Raw genomic sequence first — 23,670 nt, forward strand, 5'->3', positions numbered from 1 at the left:
TGCCTTTTCTCTCTCTCGATCTTTGTGTAATTATTTTTTTTGTTTTTTTTAAAACAATTTTTAAAGCACTAAAGCACCAACTAATTATTTATACATATATGCCTATACATACATATACATAGATATATACATGTGTATATATATGTATTTTGAGCAGAGTCATTGTGCATTACTTTTACCAATTTGTTTTTAATATGTTTTAAGAAGAAAGTCCATAAATAAAGGTAATTAAAGAAAGTCTCGTAGCGAGAGCCGCACGTTTTAAACAAATTCAATTGATATTCATAATAGTACAGAAAATACCATAAAATGACAGCAAAAGTACAGTAGGCCCCTGACAAAGCAAAAGCAGAGATGGAAGGAGGAAGAGGAGAAAGCTAAAACAGAAGCATAATGTTAATGTTAATGTTAATGTTATGTTAAACCTTAAAGTTAGTGGAAAACTGATTAAAAGCAAAAAACAAAAATTATACATACACAAACTATGTATATATATATATATATATATATGTATATATACATACATTCATATATATATGCATACATATAAAGAAATATTTTTTTTTGCAACACGCATTATGTATACATACAGATTAAATAAATAAATTATTTTTATTTTTATTAAAATAATTATTATTATTATTTTGTAATAAATAAAAACACATAAAATTCATTAATTAAACAAAAAACAAAAAACAAAAACAAGCAAAAGATATTCAATTGTTTGAACAAATTATACATTATACATACATACAACCCACAGCACATATACAGATACATATACAGATATATTTGTTTTTAATATGAATATTTATACACGCATTCGTTGCGGTGTGTGTGTGCACACACATGTATATATACATATATACGGATGTATACCTTAACTTATGTATGTATGTATTATTATTTAGCAATTAGTCGAGTTGAAATTGAAATTGTAATAGACGTGGAAACGTAAAGGGTCTCTGATGATGAGGAATCCGATTGAGATCCATGGATGTGGTGGATAGGTTAGATCGCACGTACATACATACAGTATAGCCATGTGTGTGGATCCGAGAACCAACGGTTTAGTTGCAATATGTAGATAAAGTCAAATTTTCGGTCGATTGTTCGACTGATCGATGATCCGATTGGTGATGATCGGTCGATGATTGGCCGCTAATAGCCGCTCGCTGAATATAAACTGTAACTGTAACTCTAATCTAATTGTAGCCGCATTAGTTCGTAGTCAGTGTCACCTTGCCTCGTCACATCCTCCTCCTCGCCCCACGCCCCACGCCCCGCGCCCACGCTCCGCTCCCCTTAAGGCCTTACACCCAGCCGCTTCAACCGAGGCCCTGGGTACAGTCAGAGATGGTCTGGGCTAGCCCTGCCAGCCTGCTTTAATATTTTTTTTTTATTAAATGTTTTATCGACAATTTGCACAAGAGCAATTGCATAAAACAGAATATACATACATAAGCGAAAAAACAAGGATGTACGAAAGAGAAATTCGCTAAAAACCGTATATATTTATTTATATAGTTTATTATAACCGACCTTAAACTAATGATTACTCTAATTATAAACGATTAATGAATACACAACTAAAACTAAACAAAAAAAAAACACAAAAAAACAACACTTTTCCTAGTACTTTAGATCCACTAAAACAGAGAAAACCTAAAAAGAAAAAAATACAACAAACAAAAAAAAAAGAACAAAAAACTCAAAACATTTACATACATTATTTTAAAAATTCCTAATTACATAACACCAGAAAGAAGAGCAAAAGAAAAAGAAAAAGTAATAAAGCTATACACACGCATACTCTGACATTGTACTTGCGATGGTGGTAATAATCATGATAATATATAGAACCGTTGATGATAATTGATGCGAAAGCAAGAATGAGCAGTGGCTGAGAACCGTATAATGATACTGATACTGATACTGATAATAAACGAATACAACAAATACAACAAATAAAAAAAAAAGAAACAAATACAATATTTAAACGAAAGTATACCCGTTTCGTTTCCTTTCCTTTTTACCCATATCATTTTTATTGTGTGTGCGATTTATTGTTTTCGTCGTCGTGTGCATGGTGCATGGGTGGCGGCGGGGCGTGGCGGCGTGGCGGCGCGTATCGATGAAAACGATGACACTGCCGATACAATTGTGGCTATCGATCGTTCCATTCCGAACGAAACCACCGTTGGCGTCGCTTAGTTCTCTCTTTCTCTCTCTTCGTCCTACTATGTACTCTGGCCACTCCTTCCGTCTCTCACCAAAGGTGGGTGTGTTTGTGCAAGGTGAGGCCCATGCCCACACCCCATAAAAGTATGCCTTGCCTCTTACAGTGTACCTTTTCTGTGTTGTCTGCCCTTTCTTCTGCAGGGACACCCTTGCATTGGCTTCTCTCTCATCATCAAATTCCAATTTTGGAGAAAAACACTATTACCTACCAATTAAAATATAACCTCTAAAACATTATATTTACACAAAAAATAATAAATAGAATACTAATATATCGATATTCCACATCCCCTAAAACCATCGCAGGCTCTCAGTCTAACAGCGCTCTGAACAGCAGCGGCACAGCCAATGGTAACGGTAACGGCAGCGGCAACGGCAACGGGGAGACTACAGCAGCAGGAGGCACCGGAGGCAGTGCCGCAACGCCGGCCGCTGCAGGAGGGGAAGAGAATGGTGCTACAGCAGCAGCAGCCGCAGCCGCAGCAGCAGAGACCGAGGCAGAAGCAGCAGCAGCGTCCGGTTAGCGCAACAGCTGCGCTCTGTTAATGTAAAATGCTCTTTCTACAGCGTACTGTACTGTTATTCGCATATGTATGTTTTGTTCGCTCTCGCTCGCTCTCAGGGTTGGAGCAGGCCTAAGTTAGTTTTTTTTTCGCAGCATTCAGCATAGGTAACGGAGCGTGATGGCAACAGAGCCTCAGCCAATCACACACACACGACCACAGCTACACTGACACACCGAAACACCCAAGAAAACACACACACACATGTATGTATGTATATGTAGCTACTATGTGCATGGCGAAGGCAAAAGGCAAGAGAAAATATTTAGCATAAAAAGCAACAAAAAAAAAAACCAACAAGAAAATCCACTTTAAAACTATGCATAAAATACCAGTTACGAGTATAATATTGTATTATGTATTATTGAAAAACAGCTCCAAAGACCCGTCCCAAAACCCATCCCCATCCCCCCTCCCCCCCACCCCTTCCAAGACATCCACGTAGAGAACAAATTTAATGGAAAAAATACAGTCGAGGCCCGGCAACAACAAATGAGAGGAATACTCGGTACTTAGTGAAATAAATCAAAATTTTGTGTCCCCTTTAACGTACCATAAAATACTTACGAGTCTTACGAGCATCTATGCGGATATCTATCAGATATACCTAGTTATAGCATAGCACTCCATAATAGCAAGAGAGAGAGAGAGAGAGAGAGGCGAGTGGGGAAGGAGGAATGAAGCAATCAGAAGAAGGAAACTAGCAAAAAATAAAACAATGAAGCCGAAAGATTTAAAAAAAAACAAACATTTACTAAACTCGCGCAAGTGCACACACACACACACAGCCACACACACACGGTATAGATTAAACATATATATATATATATACAGATATACATATATACAAGAGGAAAATAAACAAACAGTCGTAATCCTAGTAGCAATAACCCCATTCCAGGCAGCCGCCCTCCCCCTGCCCCCTGCCCCTTGCCCCACTTAGCAAAGAGTTTTTTTCGGTGGCCTGTTCTTAAGTAAAGTCTAGCATTAACTACGATTAGAGGAGGTTAGAGAGATGGGACCTTGGAGCTCGGAGTCCAGTCCGTTAAAACGCAATATACAATATACAAATACAAATATACAACAAAATTATAATCGTATGACGCGTCGGTTTGCGATAAGGACACGTCAGACCAGTGGGAGGAGTGGGAAACGAGGAGAGGAACTACTCGTAATCGTACTCTGTAATTGATGAAATTGAGTAAGAAAAAAACGCTTTTAGCGCGCGACGCCACCCATAACATTAAATTAAACAAAAACCAAAAAACAAAAAAAAAACCAAAAACAAACAAAACAAAAAAACAAATACTAATTAAAGGTCGAAAGTGAAGGGGGAGGAGTCTCGATGCATACTTATGCGTACAACTAATCAACAAATAAAACATTTAGCTGCAATTGAACAATTTAAACTAATTTAATACGAACGGAAATGAAAGGCAATACACGGTGACAGTGTGTTGGTGTGAGGAAGCGGAAGCGGAAGTTAATTTAGATTTAAGACAGTTTCGAGCATTCACACTCCACACTCCGCCCAACAATCCCCATCCCCTCTAATCAAGGCTCTATGATTGGTTTTCACTCCACTCTCCCCCTCCCCCTCCCCCTACCCGAACGCACTGCTTGAAGGAATATCTCCACGTAGTACACACATACTACATACTACGGCCCCGCCCCCCTCCCAGTCCCCATCCGATTTGGATTGAATAGAACAAAAGCAAATCTATTTGTATGTATTTCCATAGAGCTCCCTGCATACATATACATATACAAAATATATTTTTTTTTTTACTAACTAAAAGATACATTTATAAATTTAATGAACGTTGAGTTTTGTATCCATAAAAAACAAAAAGCTAATACAAAATTAGTTATATACAATACATATATATATATATATATATATACACAGACACACACACCGACACACACACACAACAGACCTGCAAATCTAATTTCCATAAAACTAAAAAATAAATAAATAAAGTTCCAATTTCCCCCATCCCTGCCCCTTGCCCCCTGCCCCTTCCCCAAACAAAATACACTTTTAGCGAATAATCTAAGTAAACCAAATACAGCAAACACTTTATTTATTATAACTATTGTAACTCTCACACACACACCCACACCCACACACACACACACGAGGAAAAATAGAATAAAATAATATATAATTTGGAAAAACATTTAAGAAACAAAGATCTAGATATACATGTATGCTACATATATATATATATATATATATATATATGTATATAAATAGTATATATGTGTATGTATATATATATATATATATATATATAGGGGCATACATACATATATAGTATATATTATATATGAAGAACAATTTCAACGTTTCGCTTACAAAAAGAACAAATCCAAAACAAAAACAAAAAACCAAAAATGAAACTTAAATTTAACTAACAAATAAACACAGAACAGAAAACCTAAAAAAAACTAATTGCAAATGAAAAATGAAAAATGAGATATGAGAAATGAAAAGTGGAAAATCAAATCAAGAAAGCCCCGAAAATATTATTGAAAAATGAATACGAAATGGCGACAAAGAACAACACGACATAAAAACGTAAAGAGAACAACCTTAATTTAAAAACAATAAAAATTACAAACAAAAATATATATAAATGATTGCATTTCCCATGGGTTTCATTTCAAACAAGTAGCACCAAAAGGTGCTGGCCAGGCCTGAACCAGAGCGGGTCGGGTCGGGTCGGCTTGGGTGCCCTAGACTGCCTGGGGACTGGATATTACACTCTAATAGAGCCTACCAGTGAATGCCAGTATGTTGAGAGTGCCTTTCCAAGTACGGACTAAAGATACATCAGATTGCATTCACAGCATTCGTGGCTTATTTGCCGAAAGGTAAGTATTCTTCCAGCCTGAAGAATTCAAGGCTATTCAAGGCATTCACAGGCTCACCTGCTCCAGGCATAGCATACTTTTTGGGGCTCGACAAGGCAAGGCTTTGGGCCTCATACGAGCATATAATCTGCATAAATCGAGGGTGGTCAAGTGCTGCTCCAAGAGGTACTGGTCGACACCTGAGGATTGGGCCATCGAGAGGTCTCGAAAAGTCTCACCCACAGGATGAGCGGAAAGAACTATGGCAATCCCGCGAATAGGGAGACAGCCTCCGGTGTTCTACAGGGGATACACCCTGCGATAGCCAGATAGTCCATGTCTGAGAGGCTCCGACCACCTGATCATCCATGCCTCGTAGACACCGTAGGATGGGACCATCGCGAGGTCTCGAAATATAATGGAGCCTGAGAGACAAAGACAGGGCACCGTATCGGTACCCACAGAGTTAGAGGGACTATGGCAATAGGGGAACCTCCTCCGGTATGCTACAGGGGGTGCACCTGCGATTGCCAGATCGTCTATGCCTGAGAGGGTACTCACGACCCCCGAACGCAGATCCCCGCCACAAACGAGCATTGAATAGTCGCACTCGAATTTATTTAACAGAAAAAAAAAGTTTTTTACTAGTATATAGCATTATTTATCTGATGGTTGCTGCCGATCCTTGGCTTTGCACCTACGTCCTGCGTCGCTTGACCACACTCAGGTCGGTGGGCAGGCCGAGGCCGCCCTCCAGCTTGACCCGCCGCTTGCTGCTCCTGCCGCCGGACGAGGCGGTTGTCGTCGGCTTGACTGCGGCCAGAACCCGGGCCTCGGCCACCGCCACCGTCATGGCGGATGGCGGATCGGGGAAGGTGGTGGCCTGCTGCTGGAGCTCCGTTTTGATGATTGCTTCGGGGGCAATCATGAGCAGATCGTTGCCTCCGTTGCCACCGTTGCGCTGCTGCTGCTGCTGGTGTCCGTCCAGGCGTTCGCACTTGATGTGCCGGAAGGCGGACAGAGCGGCTGACGCCTCTGCTGCGTCCGGAGCGTGGCCGTTGGCCATGTGGTTGTCGTTGTTGTTCTGCTCCTGCCCTTGCCCGTGTCCGTGCCCGTGCCCGTGCCCGTCTTGGCGCTGTTGCCAGTCGAGGATGCCGGTCAGCAGCTTGATGTACTTGATGGCCGAGCGCAGGATCTCGTTCTTCGACAGCTTCTTGTCCGGCGGATGCGTCGGTACCAGCTTGCGCAGCTCCGCGAAGGCCCCGGACACGTTTTGCTGGCGCCAGCGCTCGCGGGTGTTGGTGAACACCTTACGGACGCCACCGCCAGTCCCGGCGGAGGCGCCGTTGCCGTTCGCCGTGCCCGTCAGCTGTCCGTTGCGACAGGGCGAGGTCCGGGAGCTGGCGAAGGGATTGCCACAGCCACTGCCGCTGCGCGGGGAGTTGGACAGGGAGCGACAGCCTGCAGGAAGGCCGGTAAGTGTAAGGAGTCAGGGTCAGGGCGAGGGTCAGTGCACTTACCATCCGCCTGATTGCCGTTCAGCACGATGTAGTCCCGCAGATCCTCCTCATCCTCCTCGGTGTCGTTCAGCGAGAAGTCCGACAAGTCGCCGTCTCCGTCCGAAATGGACTCCGTCTTGGGCTGCAGATAGGGCGTGGCATGCCGCAGCAGGGCCGGCGGCTGGCGTGCCCCAGCCCCAGCTCCAGCTGAAGCAGTGGCGTTGGCAGGTGCCGGCCTGGGCGAGCCGTTGGCCTCCTCCCGTCGGCCGTTGCTGCCGGCGGCCGAGCTGGCGCTGGAGGCCGTGCTCCGCTCATCCGCGTTGTCCGATCCGTTCGAGCTGCTCGGTAGCCAGGCCATTTTCGACGTCCGGAGTGCTCAAAGACCAGCAGGGAAATGAGCAGCGAACAGCCAGCAGCCAGCCATCCCCCGTGCGAAGGAGGCGGGACTAGAGCCAGCGACAAACAACCCCCGTAGAGCGAGGCATACAGAAAAGGGGAGGATGCTGCGCCCAGGCCGGACGGCTCAGGACGCAGGACGGAGGACGCAGGACGGAGGACGCAGGACGGCGCACTCACTGGTAATGCTTCTTGACGGCCAGCCCGGGCTTTTTGGACTTCTCCGCCGCATCCCCGACCTGTCCGTCCAGCCCCTTGACCCCGGCTACAGATAGCAGCGAGGAAGTGGAGCCCATGGCCGTGGCCATTGTGGAGAGACTGCACGCGGCGAGACTGAGACGCATGGCCGGCGACGGATTCACGAAGATCATCTTGTCCGGCGTCTCCTCGGGCGTGCGACCGGCTAGGCGGGGCGCCTTGAAGACGTAGATGGTGGGCGTCATTTTGGGGTCCGTATACTCCACCTGCATCTCGATGGGAAAGTCGGTGACCAGCACCTCGGTGATCTCGAAGGGGGCGCTGTCGGCCACCTGCAGACGCAGCGGCAGTCGCGGCGACATCCGGAACGTGACGCGGCGGACGAACTTCTCCATGCTGACATTGTCCTGCTGGCGCAGGTAGACGCACCAGGTGTGCTCGAACAGGGAGGGTATGTCGGGGTCGCTCCACTCCATGCGGCAGCCCAGCACGATGTCCTTGACGATCACACAGCGCCCGGACAGCTGGAAGAGGGCGCTGCTCGGACCCTTGTTGCAGCTAATCCGCTGGCAGTCGTCGACCACGTTCTGGTGCCGCATGGCGCTCCTGTAGCTCATCATCCTGTCTGCGAGATGTCCCCGAGATCTGTGGCGATGTGCGGCGTTTGGTGGGTGCGGGTGCGGGTGCGGCTGTGGGTGCGGCTGTGGGTGTGGGAGCACTTGCTGGTACCCAAAACAGGGCAGCACGAAATCAAATAAACCGAAAATTTGCAATTTAATCGTATAGCTAGAGCACTAGAAACATTTCGAGAAGTGGTTGAGAACTGAATGACTGAAGGCACCAAAGTCTCGGCCAACTGGGGTTTGGAGTCCGGCCGGATTGCCACGAAAGGCAAAGGGGGTTCCGTTCCGGGCAAAGCCCTGTATCTTATCAGCAGCGAGGGCCGCGAAGGAAAAAAAAAGACAGCCAGAAGAAGGTCCGGCAAAACTTTTCCAAAAGCGTGAAAATTTCCACGGAAATTTGCCTACGCGGATTCCCTTCACGCCCCATGCCACGCCTAATTGTCCCATCCTCCTCATCCAGATTGGGGTCCGGCCTCTGGGGGGAGGTCGGAACTGCGCAGACTCGCGGGGGCGGAGCCACGGGGCCAGCTACCCCCACAAAACCCAGGACCCAGGGACCCAGGAAATCTTTTACGGTGTAAATTTATATTTGGAGAGTCACTTGGATTTTGAGCCGTGCGAACAGGAACAAGTGCAGTGTTGAAAGCAGACTACCACCGCTCAGAGATCATCGGGTCATGGGGTCATCCGGTCGTCGGGTCGTCGGGTCGTCGGTTCATGGAGTCGTTGTGTCATTGTTTCGTTTTGGCGGATTGATCAAGTACCGCGGGTGCTTCAGGAGGGACCTGCGGGCGCGCCACAGCTCGCGCTGCAGGTACTCGGCCTGTTCCTCGGGATCCGGGTTATCCTTTGTGAGGTCGACGGGCTTTGGCGTGAAGCGCAGCATCCGCTTCATGCGGGGCGACGGATTCACAAAGATGATGGTCTGCACCCGCTTGTTGAGGGAGTAAATCTGCGGGACACCGTCGACGGGCACCGTGATGAGGTGCCGCACAATGCTGCAGGTGTGGTAGCGGACCCTGAAGATCAGCGTGATGATCACCTTCAGGTTCCCGCAGCAGTAGGAGCTGACGGTGAAGGGCCCACGCTCCACGACCTCCACGTATTCGGGGCACGGACCGAGAAACCGGAACACGGCCTTTGCCACAAAATCGGACACCCGAGGCAGTTGCGGGTTCCGCTGACCACCGGCCGCGTTGGGGTTCTCGTTTTCGTACATGCTCCTGAGGTACACCTGGAAGTGGTGACTCCACTCTCCGATCGGCTCCTCCAGGCGCCGCGCGAAACTCCCGATGACGATCTTCTTCTCAACCTCCAGCCGCCTTCCGCTGGTGCGGTGATCCCGCAGATTGCGGCTGTATGCGATTTCATTCGGCGCGTCCATCGTTGCCAAGTTCCTGCTGCCGGAATAGCCAGACTAGGGGAATGCTTCCGAAGTGTGAACTGTGAATGATATGTGGAGCTGTACTGAAAGACGATGACATATGCTGCACAGCCTAGACAGCCTGCTGGTCTCCTGCTGCCAGGGCCAATGATGGTTGTTCACCTGAGGCGGCTACTGTCCTCTAATCGCCTCTGATATTCATGAGCAGGTCTCAGTGGCACACGCGCCACATCATCACATTGACATTAGACCAGGGCCAGGGCTAGGGCCAGTGCCAGTGCCTGGGGCCTGAGAACCCAATCCTAATCCAGCTCTCAGTCGATCGACCGCGCGCGCTCTCACTCACAGGAGATGCAATGGGAGGCAGATCCGAGTAGAGCAACCCTCAATGGGATGCCACTAAGCGGCTTAGCGGCAATCAAATCAGATCAAATCAAAACTACCCAAAAATAAGGAGTCAAAAGTCAGCGCCACCCGTCGCGAGCATCAAAATCAAATTAGCAGCAGTTTGGTGGCTAATTCTTTATCATTCAGTGGCATGCCTGCCTGGCGGACTGGTTGCCAGTATTGGGGATGGGATGGCGCGTGTGTGGCGACACCGATAAGAGGCAAGCGTCGGCAAACAACCACACGTGGCCCACCGCCACAGCTGGGAGCATTGGGAGTGGCCAGGGATAAATGGATTTTCACACCCACTCGACACTGCGACACTGGCACGAGGCGGGCCACAGCCAAGAGCACACGCGGGGGCAGGTCCAACCAAGCCGCCAATTAATAAAATTCAATTACCGGAGGCCGCCGCAAGCCGATGCCGGAGTCCGATAAAAATCCAATATACGCGTATTCCCGCCAGTGGGCCTGGGCAAGTGTCCTGCAAGTGTTGAAGGACTCATCTGAAAGCTGGCAACAAATTGAAATGAACGTGTAACTTTTATGTCATCGCATACATTAAAATGAAACTGTTGGGACTGTTACACTGTGCAGATTGAAAGACTATCCGCTATCGTGGCACCATCCAGAGGATCTTCTCCAGTAGAAGCCCACTCAGCGGGGCTCCCTTATGCGGCCAACGCTTTCCGAATATGCTATGATATTATTTGGACTACAAATAATTGACTTATTGATGCATTAACACAAACTTGACACCTACATATGTATGTATGTATATCAGGGTAATTTAACTTTAATTTTATTTTAACTCAACCACAAATTTGGCTCGGAAAAAATTGGCCGGAAACGAGCGGGAACGCTGCGAGTTGCTGCGGCGACCGCAACTCTACATTTATACCCGATACTTAGTCAGTACGGCTCCCCTCCACCAGGCGGCGCTAACATTGCACGAGTGCGTGCGAGAGAGACAGAAAACCAGTCTGGTTTCATGTAGTCGGGCGCTGCGCAGCGACTGAAAATTGATTTCTTACTTTTGGCTATAATAATAATTCGATCTGATCCAGATTCGGCAATCTGATAGATATGGTCGTTTTCTATGATTGTGCGTTCTTAATTTTCTCGTATCTTCCACAGATTTTCGTCCTTTTCGCTGGCCGAAGGGGGTGAGGCGAAATTTCTAAATATACGTGCAATAGTGACATATTACAGAAGTTTGGAAGAATATACTTTATGGGGTCGGAAACGCTTCCTTCTGGACGCTACACACATCGAATTTCAACACAAATCTAATACCCATTTTGAGTACAAAAATTATTAAAATGATCTGTCTTACCGACCGAAACATAAAATTAACTTGGAAAAACTTTCGTTTTTCCGGGAAAAAAAAGTAAAATGCTATGGCCCAAAAAATTATCCTTCTCAATTGATGCGAAGAAATGTTGATCCAATATGGAGACAATTCGTAATTAGGAACAGAAGTTCTGGACATTCGTGGTGACGGCGATACTGGCAGATATTTTGGTAAATGCGGTTTTGGTGGACACCTCCAAGTCCCAGACGCAGATGGTGTGCTCCTGGCTGGTGGTGCACAGACCATTCCAGGGGGCTGTCTCGAGGGCGAACAAGGAATCACAACCCTCAAAGAACTCTTTAATTGGATTAACATGCATGTTCATGGAGTGCTGGAGAACTCAACCCTAAATCCACTTAAAATATCTTGATGATTCTGCAGATTGTAGATGGTTGCATAACTGTAGAGCTATATACATATCCAAAGAACTCCTCAAGGTATTTATAATGTATTATTAATCAATCAATCTGCGGAAATTGATTTATTGAGCGGAAAGCACGGGGAGAAAGTACACGACGACAGTGTGGCAGGCACCAGTGGCTCCTATAGGCACAAACGCCAACCAAGAGATTGGGGAGGTCGAGGTTCCCACTGCAACACAGGCTCAGGAGGTCGATCCACCGAACTCCGAACCCAGTATATCTATCCTATGAGATGGTGATCCTGCAATGTGGATATCCAGAGCTCCATTTTGAATGAGATTGACCGAGATGTCCAATCAGTTGGTATATTGTGCGACCTGAGGGCTTGAGAGCACCCAGCCCTGGGATGACTGGCTTGCAAAAATGTAATCCCCTTAAATTTCTACAAAAAGGGAATTCCCCTAAATCTATCTACAATCTATCTATCTGCTACCTACAATAGGTCCGACAAGTAAATTTGCTTTTATGTACATATGTACATATGTATGTATACTTTATGGGGTCGGAAACGCTTCCTTCTGGGCGTTACACACATATGTATGTACATTTTCCCCAAAAATCGAATTTACCCACTACTCTTTTTGAGTATCGTGTATAATATATGTACATATGTATAGTCTGTGGCCGAGGCGTATTTTTATATTTTTATAATCTTGCAATCGTAAGTAACTCAATCAGGCAACTCCTTTTAGACTTTCGTGGAATGAAACTTTTGAAATTGAAATTTTGACTAATTGACTATATTCGTGATCAGCATCAATCCATCTCGTCTGTCCATCTTGTTTGTTCTTGCTTAAACCTTTTTTTAGATTAAATGTACATGTAACTAAAGTAAGTGTTTAAAATAAGCCAGTCAATTAGAAAATAGGTTAATTAATCGGATAAAATTATGTGGGCATGGCTAAATGTTCTATCTAGCATATAATATTTGACGGAACATTAAAATGAAGCAATATGGTTTCCAATCGTTGACGGAGAACGATTAACCTATTATAAGCCAAGGGAGGAATCTCAATTCTCCACCGAAAATAATGAAAATTTAATAACATTAGGTGAACTGGTGTTTTTTTAAGTTCACAGGAAAAATGGCATGGATCTACAAGAAGAATTTACAATCGTTAATATTTTCCGCCATTTACCTCAATTGACCTACATATTTAAATATAGGGGGCTGAAGTGGGCTAAGTTCGTTTTTCATCATGACGAGACGCTATATTGTTGTTGTGGAGCAAAAACAGCAATCGCCGTCCCAGGAAAACAAGTCAAGTATTTAGAATAAGGCAGTTAAGTAGTAAATTAATTTATTCATTAGATAAAATTATGTGGGCAGGACTGAGAGATCTAGAAAGCTAGTAATATTCGACGGAATATCAAAAACGAGAAATATGTAAAATAGAACTTGAATTCGTCAGTATATTTACGGTATATTTTTAAAATGAGACGGTATATTTCGATATATTTCTGAGGGTCGGACCGTATACCTTATCGATAAATCCGCGGTCACACTGGTCTCTACGGAAACAGTTTCTGCGCGTCGTTGTTTTAATTTAAGAGCCGTTAAGCAGGCAAAATTTGCCCAAGTGTTCGTTTAAATATTTGACTATTTGAGAGGGTAAGTTGGAAAGGCCACAAAATATTCATATTGCAATCAAAGCATGTATTAAGTATGATCCAGTTAAGTAGAAAAATTATTCATGAATCGTATAAAATTTTATGGGCATGGCTAAATGTGCTATTTAGCTGAAAATATTCCACGGAAGATCAAAAACGAGGAATATGTAAAATAGAACTTGAATTCGTCAGTATATTTACGGTATATTTTTAAAATGAGACGGTATATTTCGATATATTTCTGAGGGTTGGACCGTATACCTTATCGATAAATCCGCGGTCACACTGGTCTCTACGGAAACAGTTTCTGCGCGTCGTTGTTTTAATTTAAGAGCCGTTAAGCAGGCAAATTTTGCACAAGTGTTTGTTTAATTATTTGATTATTTGAGAGGGTAAGTTGGAAAGGCCACAAAATATTCATATTGCAATCAAAGCATGTATTAAGTATGATCCAGTTAAGTAGAAAAATTATTCATGAATCGTATAAAATTTTATGGGCATGGCTAAATGTGCTATATAGCTGAAAATATTCCACGGAAGATCAAAAACGAGGAATATGTAAAATAGAACTTGAATTCGTCAGTATATTTTTAAAATAAGACGGTATATTTCGATATATTTCTGAGGGTCGGACCGTATACCTTATCGATAAATCCGCGGTCACACTGGTCACTACGGAAACAGTTTCTGCGCGTCGTTGTTTTAATTTAAGAGCCGTTAAGCAGGCAAAATTTGCCCAAGTGTTCGTTTAAATATTTGACTATTTGAGAGGGTAAGTTGGAAAATCCACAAAATATTCATATTGAGCACGTTTTCGCTTCGGAAATGGAATTTTAGCAGCTCCGTTTAGAATGCGGCTGAGTGGCGTCACTCATGTACAGTAAATTTCGCTGTCTCGCACACATACAAACGCAAAGTCATGCGTAAAATGTGAAATGCGAAATAAGCCGCAACAGCGAGAGCCTTGAAGATAACTATTAGATTGTAATTTTAGCTATTTTCCCGTACTCTATGAGTATACATACAAAGTTTTATTTTTCGCAAAGTTATTGGTATACTACATCTATTGTGTTCGCTTCGCCTGTGCGTGCCGCCAGTCTCAACGGGAAGCGGTGCTTTCTGTCGTGGTGTGTGTCTGTGTGCATGCATAAGTATTTTATAGAACACAAAACAAAACAAACGCAGCGCCCATGAGATAGAGAGCCGCTTCATATTTTTCTTCTCAAATAATTTGTTGCTGGTCTGATTTGTGTCTACATGTAAATGTGAGAAAATGCGTGCTTTTCTGCGAATCTACTCATGTCGTAGAAAAGCTCAAAAAAAAAACCACACACAAAGAGCATCGCGAAAACTTACTAATATAAATCTAATTGTGTGTTTTATTATACTTGAAAATGGCCCCATTTTTAAAAAGGGCGAAATACGAGACGCAAAATCGGGCTTTGCGGCAACCGCAGTCGGCAAGAGCCTAAATTGCGTGCGTGTGTGTGTGTGTATGTGCGTACACATGTTCGTGTGCAACTTTAGTTTCCTGATGTGTGTGCGCGCCTGAACGAACACGCACAAATTGCGCTGCACTAGGAAAGCGCCTAGTGCGAAAAATGGCCGCTGGGATGCGCGTCGTTCTGCACGAACTTTGCGTGTGCGCTCGTTTCTGCTTGTGTGTGTGTTTGCTATCAGAGAAGTCATTAATTAGACTCTAATTATTTGGGAGATATTGAAAGCGAAGCTGTTAAATATTCAAACAAAAAGCTACAAGTCTGATCCTCCAATTTTTCAGAACGCTATGAGCTCGCACGACGAAATTCCCGGAACGTCGAATGACAGAAAGTCGCGCTCGAAGCGACGCGACAAATCGCAATCCCGCAGCAGCAACTCCAGCAGCGGAACCATGCCGTCGCCATCGGGAAACTTTGGTCGGCGCCCCGAGAACAGACCCAGTAATGGCGTCAATGGTTCCAGAATGGTGGATCGCGTGCTGGTGGCCAATGCTTTTGCTGCGGAAATGTCCGCAAACGAATCCAACAGCAGCCCAAACAGTGAATACAATGTGAATGGCCCCTTGAAGCTGGCCAAAGGTAAGGGGCTGGAAATATTATCAACTCCAATATCCAGATTCTAATTTCTTGCGCCTCCTCTTTGGCCCCCTCCCAAAACACAGGCAACAATGATAAGAAGCACAAAAAGAAGAATAAAAAGTCGAAAGAAGACCGCAAACCGACAAATACCGGATTGAAGGGATATTCCGGAACAAATCCCTCCCTATCTTATATGCAGCAAGGAATGTTAGATGACTCCGAAGAGGAAACGCGGGCAAGTAGCACCTGATAGAGATACGTTTTCGAATTCGTAGAGCGGGTGTTCTTTTTGGTTGGTTCTCTCTATATTCTTTCTCTCTCTCTCTCTCTCTCTCACTCTCTCTCTCTCTATCTGCCTGTATCTATTATCCACTACAACAGTCGCCAGCTGAGATCAGGGCCATTTGCACGAGTGGTCTGAGGGTATTCCCCCGTGAACAACAGACAGAATCAATGGCAGAATCAGAAGTACAGGCCGTTGCTGGTGCTCCAGCTGAACCCGCTAGCCCGGACGCGGACACTCCGATGTCAACATCACCATCACCATCCTCCCGCACGGAGAAGACCCATCCTTCAGTCCAACTAACAACAACAGCAACAAAAACTACAACAACAACAACTTCCTCCTGTCTTAATATAACCACTACAGTATCGTCCACTTCAACAGTAAGACCAGTAACACCATTAACAACCCTTCCGACTCCGACGACTCCTCCCAGCCCAACGTTTTCACCGACGGCACCTGCCAACAACAACAGCAACCACTCTTTGGAGAACATCTCAAACAACTCGTCTGTGGCTTCAAGCACAAGCATAAGCGAACCAGAACCACCACCAACAACAACAGCAATTGCAAGTCAGCAGCAGCAAACAGCAACAGATTTAGACAAGAAGGTGGTGAAAAATAATTAAAATTCAAATAAAACAAAACAAAGCAATAAGAGATAAGAAATATAACTACTAACAAATAATTAATGCCTACTGCTATCGTTGTAGACACGCAGACCAGACAAAAGACCACACACTAACCTTTGACATTCTCTTCCACTCCTCTTGTCCCCACTAGGATGAGGCGGTGATTTCTGCTGGCACGTCTCCGGTGTCTCTCTCCGGTTCGTCGAATCCACTTTCACGAAAACGCCCAAGGTCGTCAATCAAAACTAAGGACCACGACGACCTTTCAAAAAACAAGAAGAGAAATCGTGGGCCACCACCAAGACTCATCTGCGCGGATGACGACGATCCAGAGGAAGTGTTGGCACCCGCGACGACCAATCGACGCAAGAGTGTTTACTCGGAGACAGGCAAAAAGCCAAAGCCAAATATTTTCGACGAGCTCTATCGCGTGCCGTTCAAATACGGCTGGACGCGTGAGGTGGTAATTCCAAGACCTACTACCAACAGGTCGAATCACATATTCTACACATCGCCCTCTGGCAAGAAGTGCCGAAAAATTGGTGATATTATACCAATGCTGGATGGGCAACTCACCAAAGAACATTTTATCTTCGGGACGCAAATCCTGGGTGCCGAACCCCAGTACGAGACGGTCCGCCAGGCCTTGAGTCGTGAAGAGCACATTGCCGCGTTAAATGAGCGCCGCAAATCGACGGCGGCCGACAAAACAAATGATAAACAGAAACGTCGTCAGACCATCGGAGCCGAGTCCCATTCGAAGCTCCAGGCAGAAGCTGGCAAAGCGGCGTTTGGCAAACGTCTCAAATCGATCGACGATTTTCTGTCGATGGCAGACGAATCTATGACACGTCCAGCACTCGAACCTGTGAAACCATTCGCACTCGAACCTATGAAACTGCTGGCAGCCAAAGTGGTGGAAGCCCCTGTAATGGGCAAACGCATACCCAAGCCGAAGTTGCCGAAGGGCGCCGGCTCTGTCCCTGAGGGATGGACCGCCACCATGGCCGTCAAGGGGAATGCGCGCCTCCTTGCCGCCGCCATAAATGGGAACGCCAGAGCTGCTGCATCTTCGACCGTAACCAGCAGTTCATGGTAAGCATGTCCCTTACCCTGTTCCTGTTCCTGAGTTAATTCTGACCCTAATCCCTTACTCTGTAGCGCCGCCCCAGTGCGCCAGGAAACGCGCAAGACCTGTGGATTCTGCCTAAAGCTAATCGAGGGGAGCGTCTGCCAGGTCAGTGTTTGTGTTTCACATTTTGTGTGTTCTGTCACATATATCGCACGATTGTATAATTGCAGAGCTGCGTGCAGTCGGCGGAGAGTGTGGATGCTGTTCCCCTGATGGCTGCATATGGGGAGCTACAGGATGGCGAGGGGGAAAGCGAGAAGAGCTACCAGGCGGGCACTGTTAGCATTGGGCCGGACGACATAAAATTGCTCGAGCCGCCTGGCGAGATGCCGCCGGCGGAGCTACTCAGCACAGACACAACCCCAGCTTCAACGCCAATTAATTTGTACACGCACCAAGAGGTCGTGGTCATCAGCGGTCAGAAGGCGATTTCCGCCGTTGCAGAGCCGGCTATGACAAGCCAACAAAAAGTGTGAGTCTTTGGGCACTTGGGCACTTAGGCACTTGGAACCTTGAGACCTTGAGGTCTGATTAGATTAGTGGTTGATGCCTTGGCATACCCGTTTTCTTCCTTAACAGTCCACTAATCAATTTTTGTCATTGTTTTTGTTTTTGCCCTATCCCCAAACCAGGCTTGTCCCAAATCCGCCGGACTTGACTAGTTACTATGAAGTCTACGATAAACGGATTGCTGCACCCAAGCAATCGTCGCCACGCGATATTCCGTGGGAGCAGATGTTTGGAAGCGGCTTCAATTGCCGTTTCTTAACCAGCCTAATGCAGACACTAAACCAGCAGGTAATTACCGAAAGAATCTAAAGAAAGGCAGGCTCCAACCGAACCGAACCGAATCGAATCAAATCAATGTATCTTTCAGGATCGGGCCAATTGCTCGGGAGTGTCCAAGCTGTGGCACTTGTGCTCCCGTGACGCTGAAGTATGGAAATCAGTTTCGCTTCGCGGCACAAAGGTCAACAATTGGCCAGCTTTGGTGCGTGAGATGGCACGCAACGGCACACGCGAACTCGACATGATGGGCGCGATCATACCCACTAGCGGTACCCTCGTCGCTGGGGACATGCGCGTGCTGACGGATATGCGCTCGGTGCGCACCGATCATGTGAAAGCTGACTTCCTGCACCAGATCTTCCGTAGCTTGCCTCAACTTGAGAAGCTGATGTGCACTTGCGTCAGCTCGTCCCTCAACATGACCGACATCGATAAGATCGAAAACCTGTATGAGCTGCGCGTTCGCATGACCGATACGAAGGCATCGATCATCGGTCTGCCCCTCGTAGGCAAACTGACGCACCTGTGCGTCCTGGGCCTGCGCGGCGTTAAGAATTTGGGTAGCTTGCTGTTTCTAAGGGATCTACCCAATCTGGAGACTCTGATTATGGGCTACTGCCAGAGCATGCACCGCCTCCAGCTGGGCAACGAGGTGCTCCCGACACTCACGAAATTGCAGATGTTCCGCATAGAAACGGACCAAAGGAAGAAGACATTGTTCCCAGTCGACGAGATCATGAGGGGACTCGCCCAAGCCGGGGGCGTCCGTCGCCTCGAGCTGGTCAACGTGGATTTGGACGGAAACTTTAGCGATCTGCTGTCCAAGTGTCCCACGGTGGAAGAGCTGCTGCTGATCCCCAAATGCCAGACCAACTCGGCCCTCATGATGCGCGCCGTAATGGATATAAGCAAAAATGGAAATCAGCTAAAGCTCTTTAAATTGGTGCTCGTCACCCAGCTGCTCACCGCAACGAGCGCCTTGGTCGGCAATCCCGATGTGCCCATGGTCCCCGTAGTCCGTCCTGTGCCCGGTATTCCGCTCAACGATCCCTTGAACATCTGCTCGGATGAATGTCATCAGCAGGGGCATTCCATGTGTGTGGCCGTTTTGCCCTTTGAACGTTTGAAAGCTATAATGGCAGAGATGATGCCGCATTCGTCTCTGTCTGTAGTCACCACGGCCATGGTGGACACACCTTCAATCCAGCTTGAGCGTCTTCCTCCCGATGCTGTGGTCTCGACACCAACATTGACCCTGAACTTTTGAGCCAAACAAAATAATATACTGTCGTTTCTTAACCAGAACAACCCCTCCCCAACCCACCAAACCAACGGAATACACCTTCATCAGAGAAAGTCAAGACTGAGTCTTTGAGAGCCATCACAAACACACGGATTAACACAAGTTAAAGAGTTTAACAATTATACTAAGAAAGTATTAGGACGCTTTATTTTACGTTATCGTACTTCATGTATCGTAGCTGCCAAGTGGCTACAAATGGAAATTTAGTTTTAGTTTATTTTGATTTTTGCATTACATTTTGGATTAACTTAGTTTAAGGCGCGTTTCAAACGTCGCACTGAACGCGGCACTGAAGTGAAAAAATTAACTGATGACCACACCGCGAAACCCGCATACACAAGAGAAGAAAGTGTAGTCGCGCTCGTTTAGTTTAGATATAACTATTACTGTTTCAATTTAATTCGATGTGTAGTACCATAGTGTACTCTCCTACCTACCACAATGGAAAGATATATTTTTTTTTTTTTTTTTTGATATTACGATTGATCGCCAAAAAGAAGTTCACTAAACTGAAAGATAATCAAAAGGGGCTTGGCATTCCAAAGGAAACACATGCCAGCCGTGGAAGAGACGATTGACTGGAATCGAACAAAACAATAGACTATATTCATAGGTATAGACTTTGATTTTGTAGTGTTAAGCCCTTCAGTCTGTTAATTAATTTCAAGGACAGCCGCAGCACAGCCATATCTGGACTGCATATCTGCACTGCGACTTGCTGGCTGACCTTTGAGCACGAATATATTACCATTAAAATCTGTGTGAGTTTCTCCGAACTACAACTGTGTTTAACTTGGTTTCGGCTCCACGAGATAAAGGCCATGACTCCCTCACAGATTGACATCGCGTAAATTTTATTGGTCTATGATAAAAACTATTCCGTTTGGGGTTTATTTAAAATCGTACTTGCCCTAGCTGGAGGTTTTGGTGGTGATTCCATTCCATATTCGTTTGGCTTTCGAAATTTGGAAGAAAAACTACAAAATTTAAATGGATCAACGGTGGTTGCTCGGCGCCTTAGAGCCCCTCATTTTGTTAAGCGTCGTCATGGCTGCAGCCACCAACTGGCGGGAGCCAGTTACCAAGACATCGACTTCACTCTGCTGGCCATACTTGGTGCGGACGTGTTCAAAGCATGAGTTGACCGAGAGGGTAATATGGGAGGTGTCCTTCTTTCCGTTCTCCTCGCAGAGACGACACCAGGCTCTGGCGTTGTTCTTTGCCCGCTGCAGCTCCTGCTTGTCGTCCCAGACCATGGCCGCGGATAGCTCCTCGGCTACGATCTCGCCCTCGAAGAAACTGGGGCATGGCACAAAGCAGGCCTCATCGAAGCGCACTTTGAAGCGAAGGATCGCTAGAAGATCCTTGGCATTGAACTCGTTCCCCCTACTGTACAGCAGAATCTTTGGCGAGCGACTGGCCCGAGTGCCGGCATAGAACCACTCCCTGCAGGCCATCATCGATTCGACAGAATCAGCCGTGTCCAAATAGACATTCAAGCTGTCCTGTCTGATCACATCGAAATGTCCCGCCGGCTGGAAGCTGCCAATCCCGCGGACCGCACCCTGAGACAATTTAACTGTATTTGTATCCAATCCCACCACAAACTCCGGCTTGTGGCGCCTGAGATAGTCGCACGCCAGCTGGATGGCCAATGAGCCATTCAACTTCACGGAATGGTTTGCCTTGGAGAGCAGGTGCTTTTGGTTGAGGTTTGCCTCGATCAGGGCTTCGAATGTGGGCACTCGATGGAGCTGGACGCCCAGCTGCCTGGCCCTCTGGTCCAGGGCCTCACAGCACTCTGCTTGGCTGACATTCGTGTATATGCTGGCAGAGGGCTTCATGATTGCCGCCTTGGCCCAGGCAATGTCCCGCATGGTATGCCTCAGATCCGACCTATTATCCCGGGCCAGAGTGTTGATGCCAATGGTTCCCGCATGCGAGGTGACGTTGGTGCAATCGCTGGCGCCTCCACTGCCCACCTTCACAATGGCCACATCCACATTCGCCCGGCGGAACGCATGGAAGGCCATCACCGTCAGGAGTTGGTCGTAGGCTGGCGGTGGTTCCATTTTTGCCAGCCTGGCATGAATATTCCAGAAGAGCTTCGTGAACTGAACCTCACTCAAGGGCTGCCCATCGATGCGTATTCGCTCGCAAGAAAATAAGAGATGGGGCGAACAGAGTAGCCCTGTCTTGATGCCATGCGAGAGCAGGATGTTCTGAACGAGGCCACATGTGGTTCCTCTGCCCTTCGATCCGGATATCTGTATGACGGGAATGCTTTCCAACTGCGCTTTTGACAGCTTCGTCCGCTCCAAGCACTGCAGGGTATGTTCTATTATCGAATCCGGCTGGCAATCGGAGCCCTCCCGGCCCATCCGCACGGGCACCGAGTCGAAAGCGTGATAACTGTTCAGCTTTTGGATGGCCGCCAGGTAAGCCAAACGATCGGGCGACTTCTTCTTCGGTTCCTCGAGCTCTGCAGGGGCTGCTGCTGCCGAAGCTCTGGACTCCATTCTGGTTATCTGCTGTATCCTATGCCCCTTCTGTTCTATATCCCTTCTGGCGTGCTGCCTGCCACTCGGTTGCTCAAGGAACAGTTTCTGTATCTGCTTCTGAATTTGTGAGCCGTGCATCCGATTCGTCCAAGACTTGCGTTGGCCTTCCGCTGGGGAGATGATCTCATTATCGCCATTTGGCTTCTTTTGCGGCGACAGCTGCTGCTGCCAGTCGCATTGCCCGGGAGTCGACCATTTGTTCCTTGCTGCCTTGGAAGGACTTTCTTTGGCTGCCAGCATGGCCTTGCGCTGGATCTCCTTGGTCCTGGCCATCCACCTTTCCCGCTGATCGGAAAAGCTGGTCGATGGGGCGGTTGTAAATGTCTTGAGGGAAACTGCAAGGGAAGCAGGATATACCATTGCCATTCTGAGCAGAAAAAAGTACACGAAAGTCTCACCTGTCTTGCGAGTATTCTCGGCCAAGGGCACAGCAGTTGTTCCTGTTGTCTTCACTTCCGGACAAGCACTCTCCGGCTGCGTTTGATTCGGGGTCCGGTCCTCCAAGGTCTCTCGCTCTGGTGCCCCATTCGCCTTAGCCTTGGCCTTGGCCATCAGCACTTGGCGTGCCTTGAAACTCTTCTGAAAGGTGTAGTTTCTTGCATGGGCCGTGGCCGTCGCCGTGGCTGTGCCCTTCCGCGTCATAAGACCCGTGAAACAATTCTTTGACATCGTTTTCATATTCGTTGATCTTTGAGTTGATTTAACGGGCTGTATATTTCTTTGTGAGTGTTCGATTACCTCTGAATTTGAAAATTGAATTACATCAAACGATATGGTAGAGTAGAATAAAGTATTTCTGTTTTCAAATAAGGGGACTAGATGGATACTGAAATCGAAAAAGCCTTACAGCAGCAAACAAATACATAGGATCTATATAAGGACCACTACCAAGGAAAGAAAAATTAAAAACAGCCAATGAACACACATTTCCATACGATTTCAGTCTCTCTTTAATATTTAAATATCTTTGAATGATCCCAGAAAATCTGTTCTTAGTCTTAAGAAATTTGTAGGTTAGGTTGTAGGTATATATCATTTTTGGCTCTTATCAAAACCATTTTTGAGACTTCAATGAAGTATTTCCTCAAGTTTTTCAAGTGCCTCGGTTTTGGGGCTAAGGAAGGCGTCTTGCTGGCGAACGGAAGAACTGAGAACCTGCCTCCCATGTATGTTCAAAGAACGCAATGGAAAAGTACTACTTCGGAAGGACTGCAGAATGTTAGTGGGAATACTCAACGTTTTCCTGCCTAATAAATAGTAATAAATAATGATCTATTTTATACAAAATTTAATAAAAAGGTTAATGGTTAATGGATGAGTTTTAGATTTAAGTAAATAACTTTCTACATAAGTTC

The 23,670-nt window shown here is 46.4% G+C and overlaps 5 protein-coding genes across 20 annotated transcripts in view; 2 read left to right on the plus strand and 3 right to left on the minus strand.

Annotated features, from left to right (window-relative positions):
* Positions 1–3,148, plus strand: part of sgg (glycogen synthase kinase 3 beta homolog shaggy) — a 53,873-nt gene extending 50,725 nt beyond the window's left edge. For all 13 annotated transcript variants that reach the window (XM_033384865.1, XM_033384863.1, XM_015185744.2 and 10 more), the window contains one exon: positions 2,548–3,148. In XM_033384865.1, coding sequence (XP_033240756.1) covers positions 2,548–2,765 — 218 coding nt within the window. In that variant the 3' untranslated portion in view covers positions 2,766–3,148. The remainder of the gene's footprint in view (positions 1–2,547) is intronic.
* A 3,111-nt stretch (positions 3,149–6,259) lies between these two features.
* Positions 6,260–7,538, minus strand: HLH3B (Helix loop helix protein 3B). The gene is made up of 2 exons (XM_001355519.4): positions 7,184–7,538; positions 6,260–7,124 (listed from the first exon to the last, which is right to left on the minus strand). Exons 1-2 carry the CDS (start codon positions 7,518–7,520, stop codon positions 6,361–6,363), a joined length of 1,101 nt encoding a protein of 366 aa, XP_001355555.2. The 5' UTR covers positions 7,521–7,538; the 3' UTR covers positions 6,260–6,360.
* A 169-nt stretch (positions 7,539–7,707) lies between these two features.
* On the minus strand, positions 7,708–8,595 carry LOC4816034 (YEATS domain-containing protein 4). Its single transcript, XM_001355518.4, has one exon. It carries the CDS (start codon positions 8,374–8,376, stop codon positions 7,735–7,737), a length of 642 nt encoding a protein of 213 aa, XP_001355554.2. The 5' UTR covers positions 8,377–8,595; the 3' UTR covers positions 7,708–7,734.
* Positions 8,596–13,418: 4,823 nt separating this feature from the next.
* LOC4815726 (uncharacterized) lies at positions 13,419–20,530 on the plus strand. 4 transcript variants are annotated; one of them, XM_033384475.1, is made up of 9 exons: positions 13,419–13,538; positions 15,318–15,615; positions 15,699–15,850; positions 15,997–16,509; positions 16,682–17,625; positions 17,692–17,767; positions 17,833–18,134; positions 18,295–18,460; positions 18,540–20,530. In XM_033384475.1, the coding sequence occupies exons 2-9, from the start codon at positions 15,324–15,326 to the stop codon at positions 19,716–19,718; spliced, it is 3,624 nt and encodes a 1,207-aa protein (XP_033240366.1). In that variant the 5' UTR covers positions 13,419–13,538; positions 15,318–15,323; the 3' UTR covers positions 19,719–20,530. The 4 variants fall into 4 exon arrangements, with proteins under 4 accessions (XP_033240366.1, XP_001355553.4, XP_015041224.2 ...); XM_001355517.4 differs by lacking the exon at positions 13,419–13,538 and adding an exon at positions 14,155–14,309; XM_015185738.2 differs by lacking the exons at positions 13,419–13,538; positions 15,997–16,509 and adding an exon at positions 14,155–14,309.
* A 60-nt stretch (positions 20,531–20,590) lies between these two features.
* LOC6902163 (putative folylpolyglutamate synthase) lies at positions 20,591–23,114 on the minus strand. The gene is made up of 2 exons (XM_002133658.3): positions 22,714–23,114; positions 20,591–22,650 (listed from the first exon to the last, which is right to left on the minus strand). Exons 1-2 carry the CDS (start codon positions 22,991–22,993, stop codon positions 20,750–20,752), a joined length of 2,181 nt encoding a protein of 726 aa, XP_002133694.3. The 5' UTR covers positions 22,994–23,114; the 3' UTR covers positions 20,591–20,749.
* Between the last annotated feature and the right edge of the window lie 556 nt (positions 23,115–23,670).

The sequence above is a fragment of the Drosophila pseudoobscura genome, chromosome X (assembly GCF_009870125.1).
Source record: "Drosophila pseudoobscura strain MV-25-SWS-2005 chromosome X, UCI_Dpse_MV25, whole genome shotgun sequence".
Classification (NCBI taxonomy): Eukaryota; Metazoa; Arthropoda; class Insecta; order Diptera; family Drosophilidae; genus Drosophila; species Drosophila pseudoobscura.

What these genes read in the sequence shown, in the direction of transcription:
- HLH3B (XM_001355519.4), bottom strand. Translation starts at nt 7,520, where the DNA reads ATGGCCTGGCTACCGAGCAGCTCGAACGGATCGGACAACGCGGATGAG. An exon ending in GAACGGCAATCAGGCGGATG is followed by an intron (nt 7,125 to 7,183) that starts GTAAGTGCACTG and finishes GCCTTCCTGCAG; the next exon opens with GCTGTCGCTCCCTGTCCAAC.
- LOC4816034 (XM_001355518.4), bottom strand. Translation starts at nt 8,376, where the DNA reads ATGATGAGCTACAGGAGCGCCATGCGGCACCAGAACGTGGTCGACGAC.
- LOC4815726 (XM_033384475.1), top strand. Translation starts at nt 15,324, where the DNA reads ATGAGCTCGCACGACGAAATTCCCGGAACGTCGAATGACAGAAAGTCG. An exon ending in CCCCTTGAAGCTGGCCAAAG is followed by an intron (nt 15,616 to 15,698) that starts GTAAGGGGCTGG and finishes CCCAAAACACAG; the next exon opens with GCAACAATGATAAGAAGCAC. An exon ending in ACTCCGAAGAGGAAACGCGG is followed by an intron (nt 15,851 to 15,996) that starts GCAAGTAGCACC and finishes CCACTACAACAG; the next exon opens with TCGCCAGCTGAGATCAGGGC.
- LOC6902163 (XM_002133658.3), bottom strand. Translation starts at nt 22,993, where the DNA reads ATGAAAACGATGTCAAAGAATTGTTTCACGGGTCTTATGACGCGGAAG. An exon ending in CGAGAATACTCGCAAGACAG is followed by an intron (nt 22,651 to 22,713) that starts GTGAGACTTTCG and finishes CTTCCCTTGCAG; the next exon opens with TTTCCCTCAAGACATTTACA.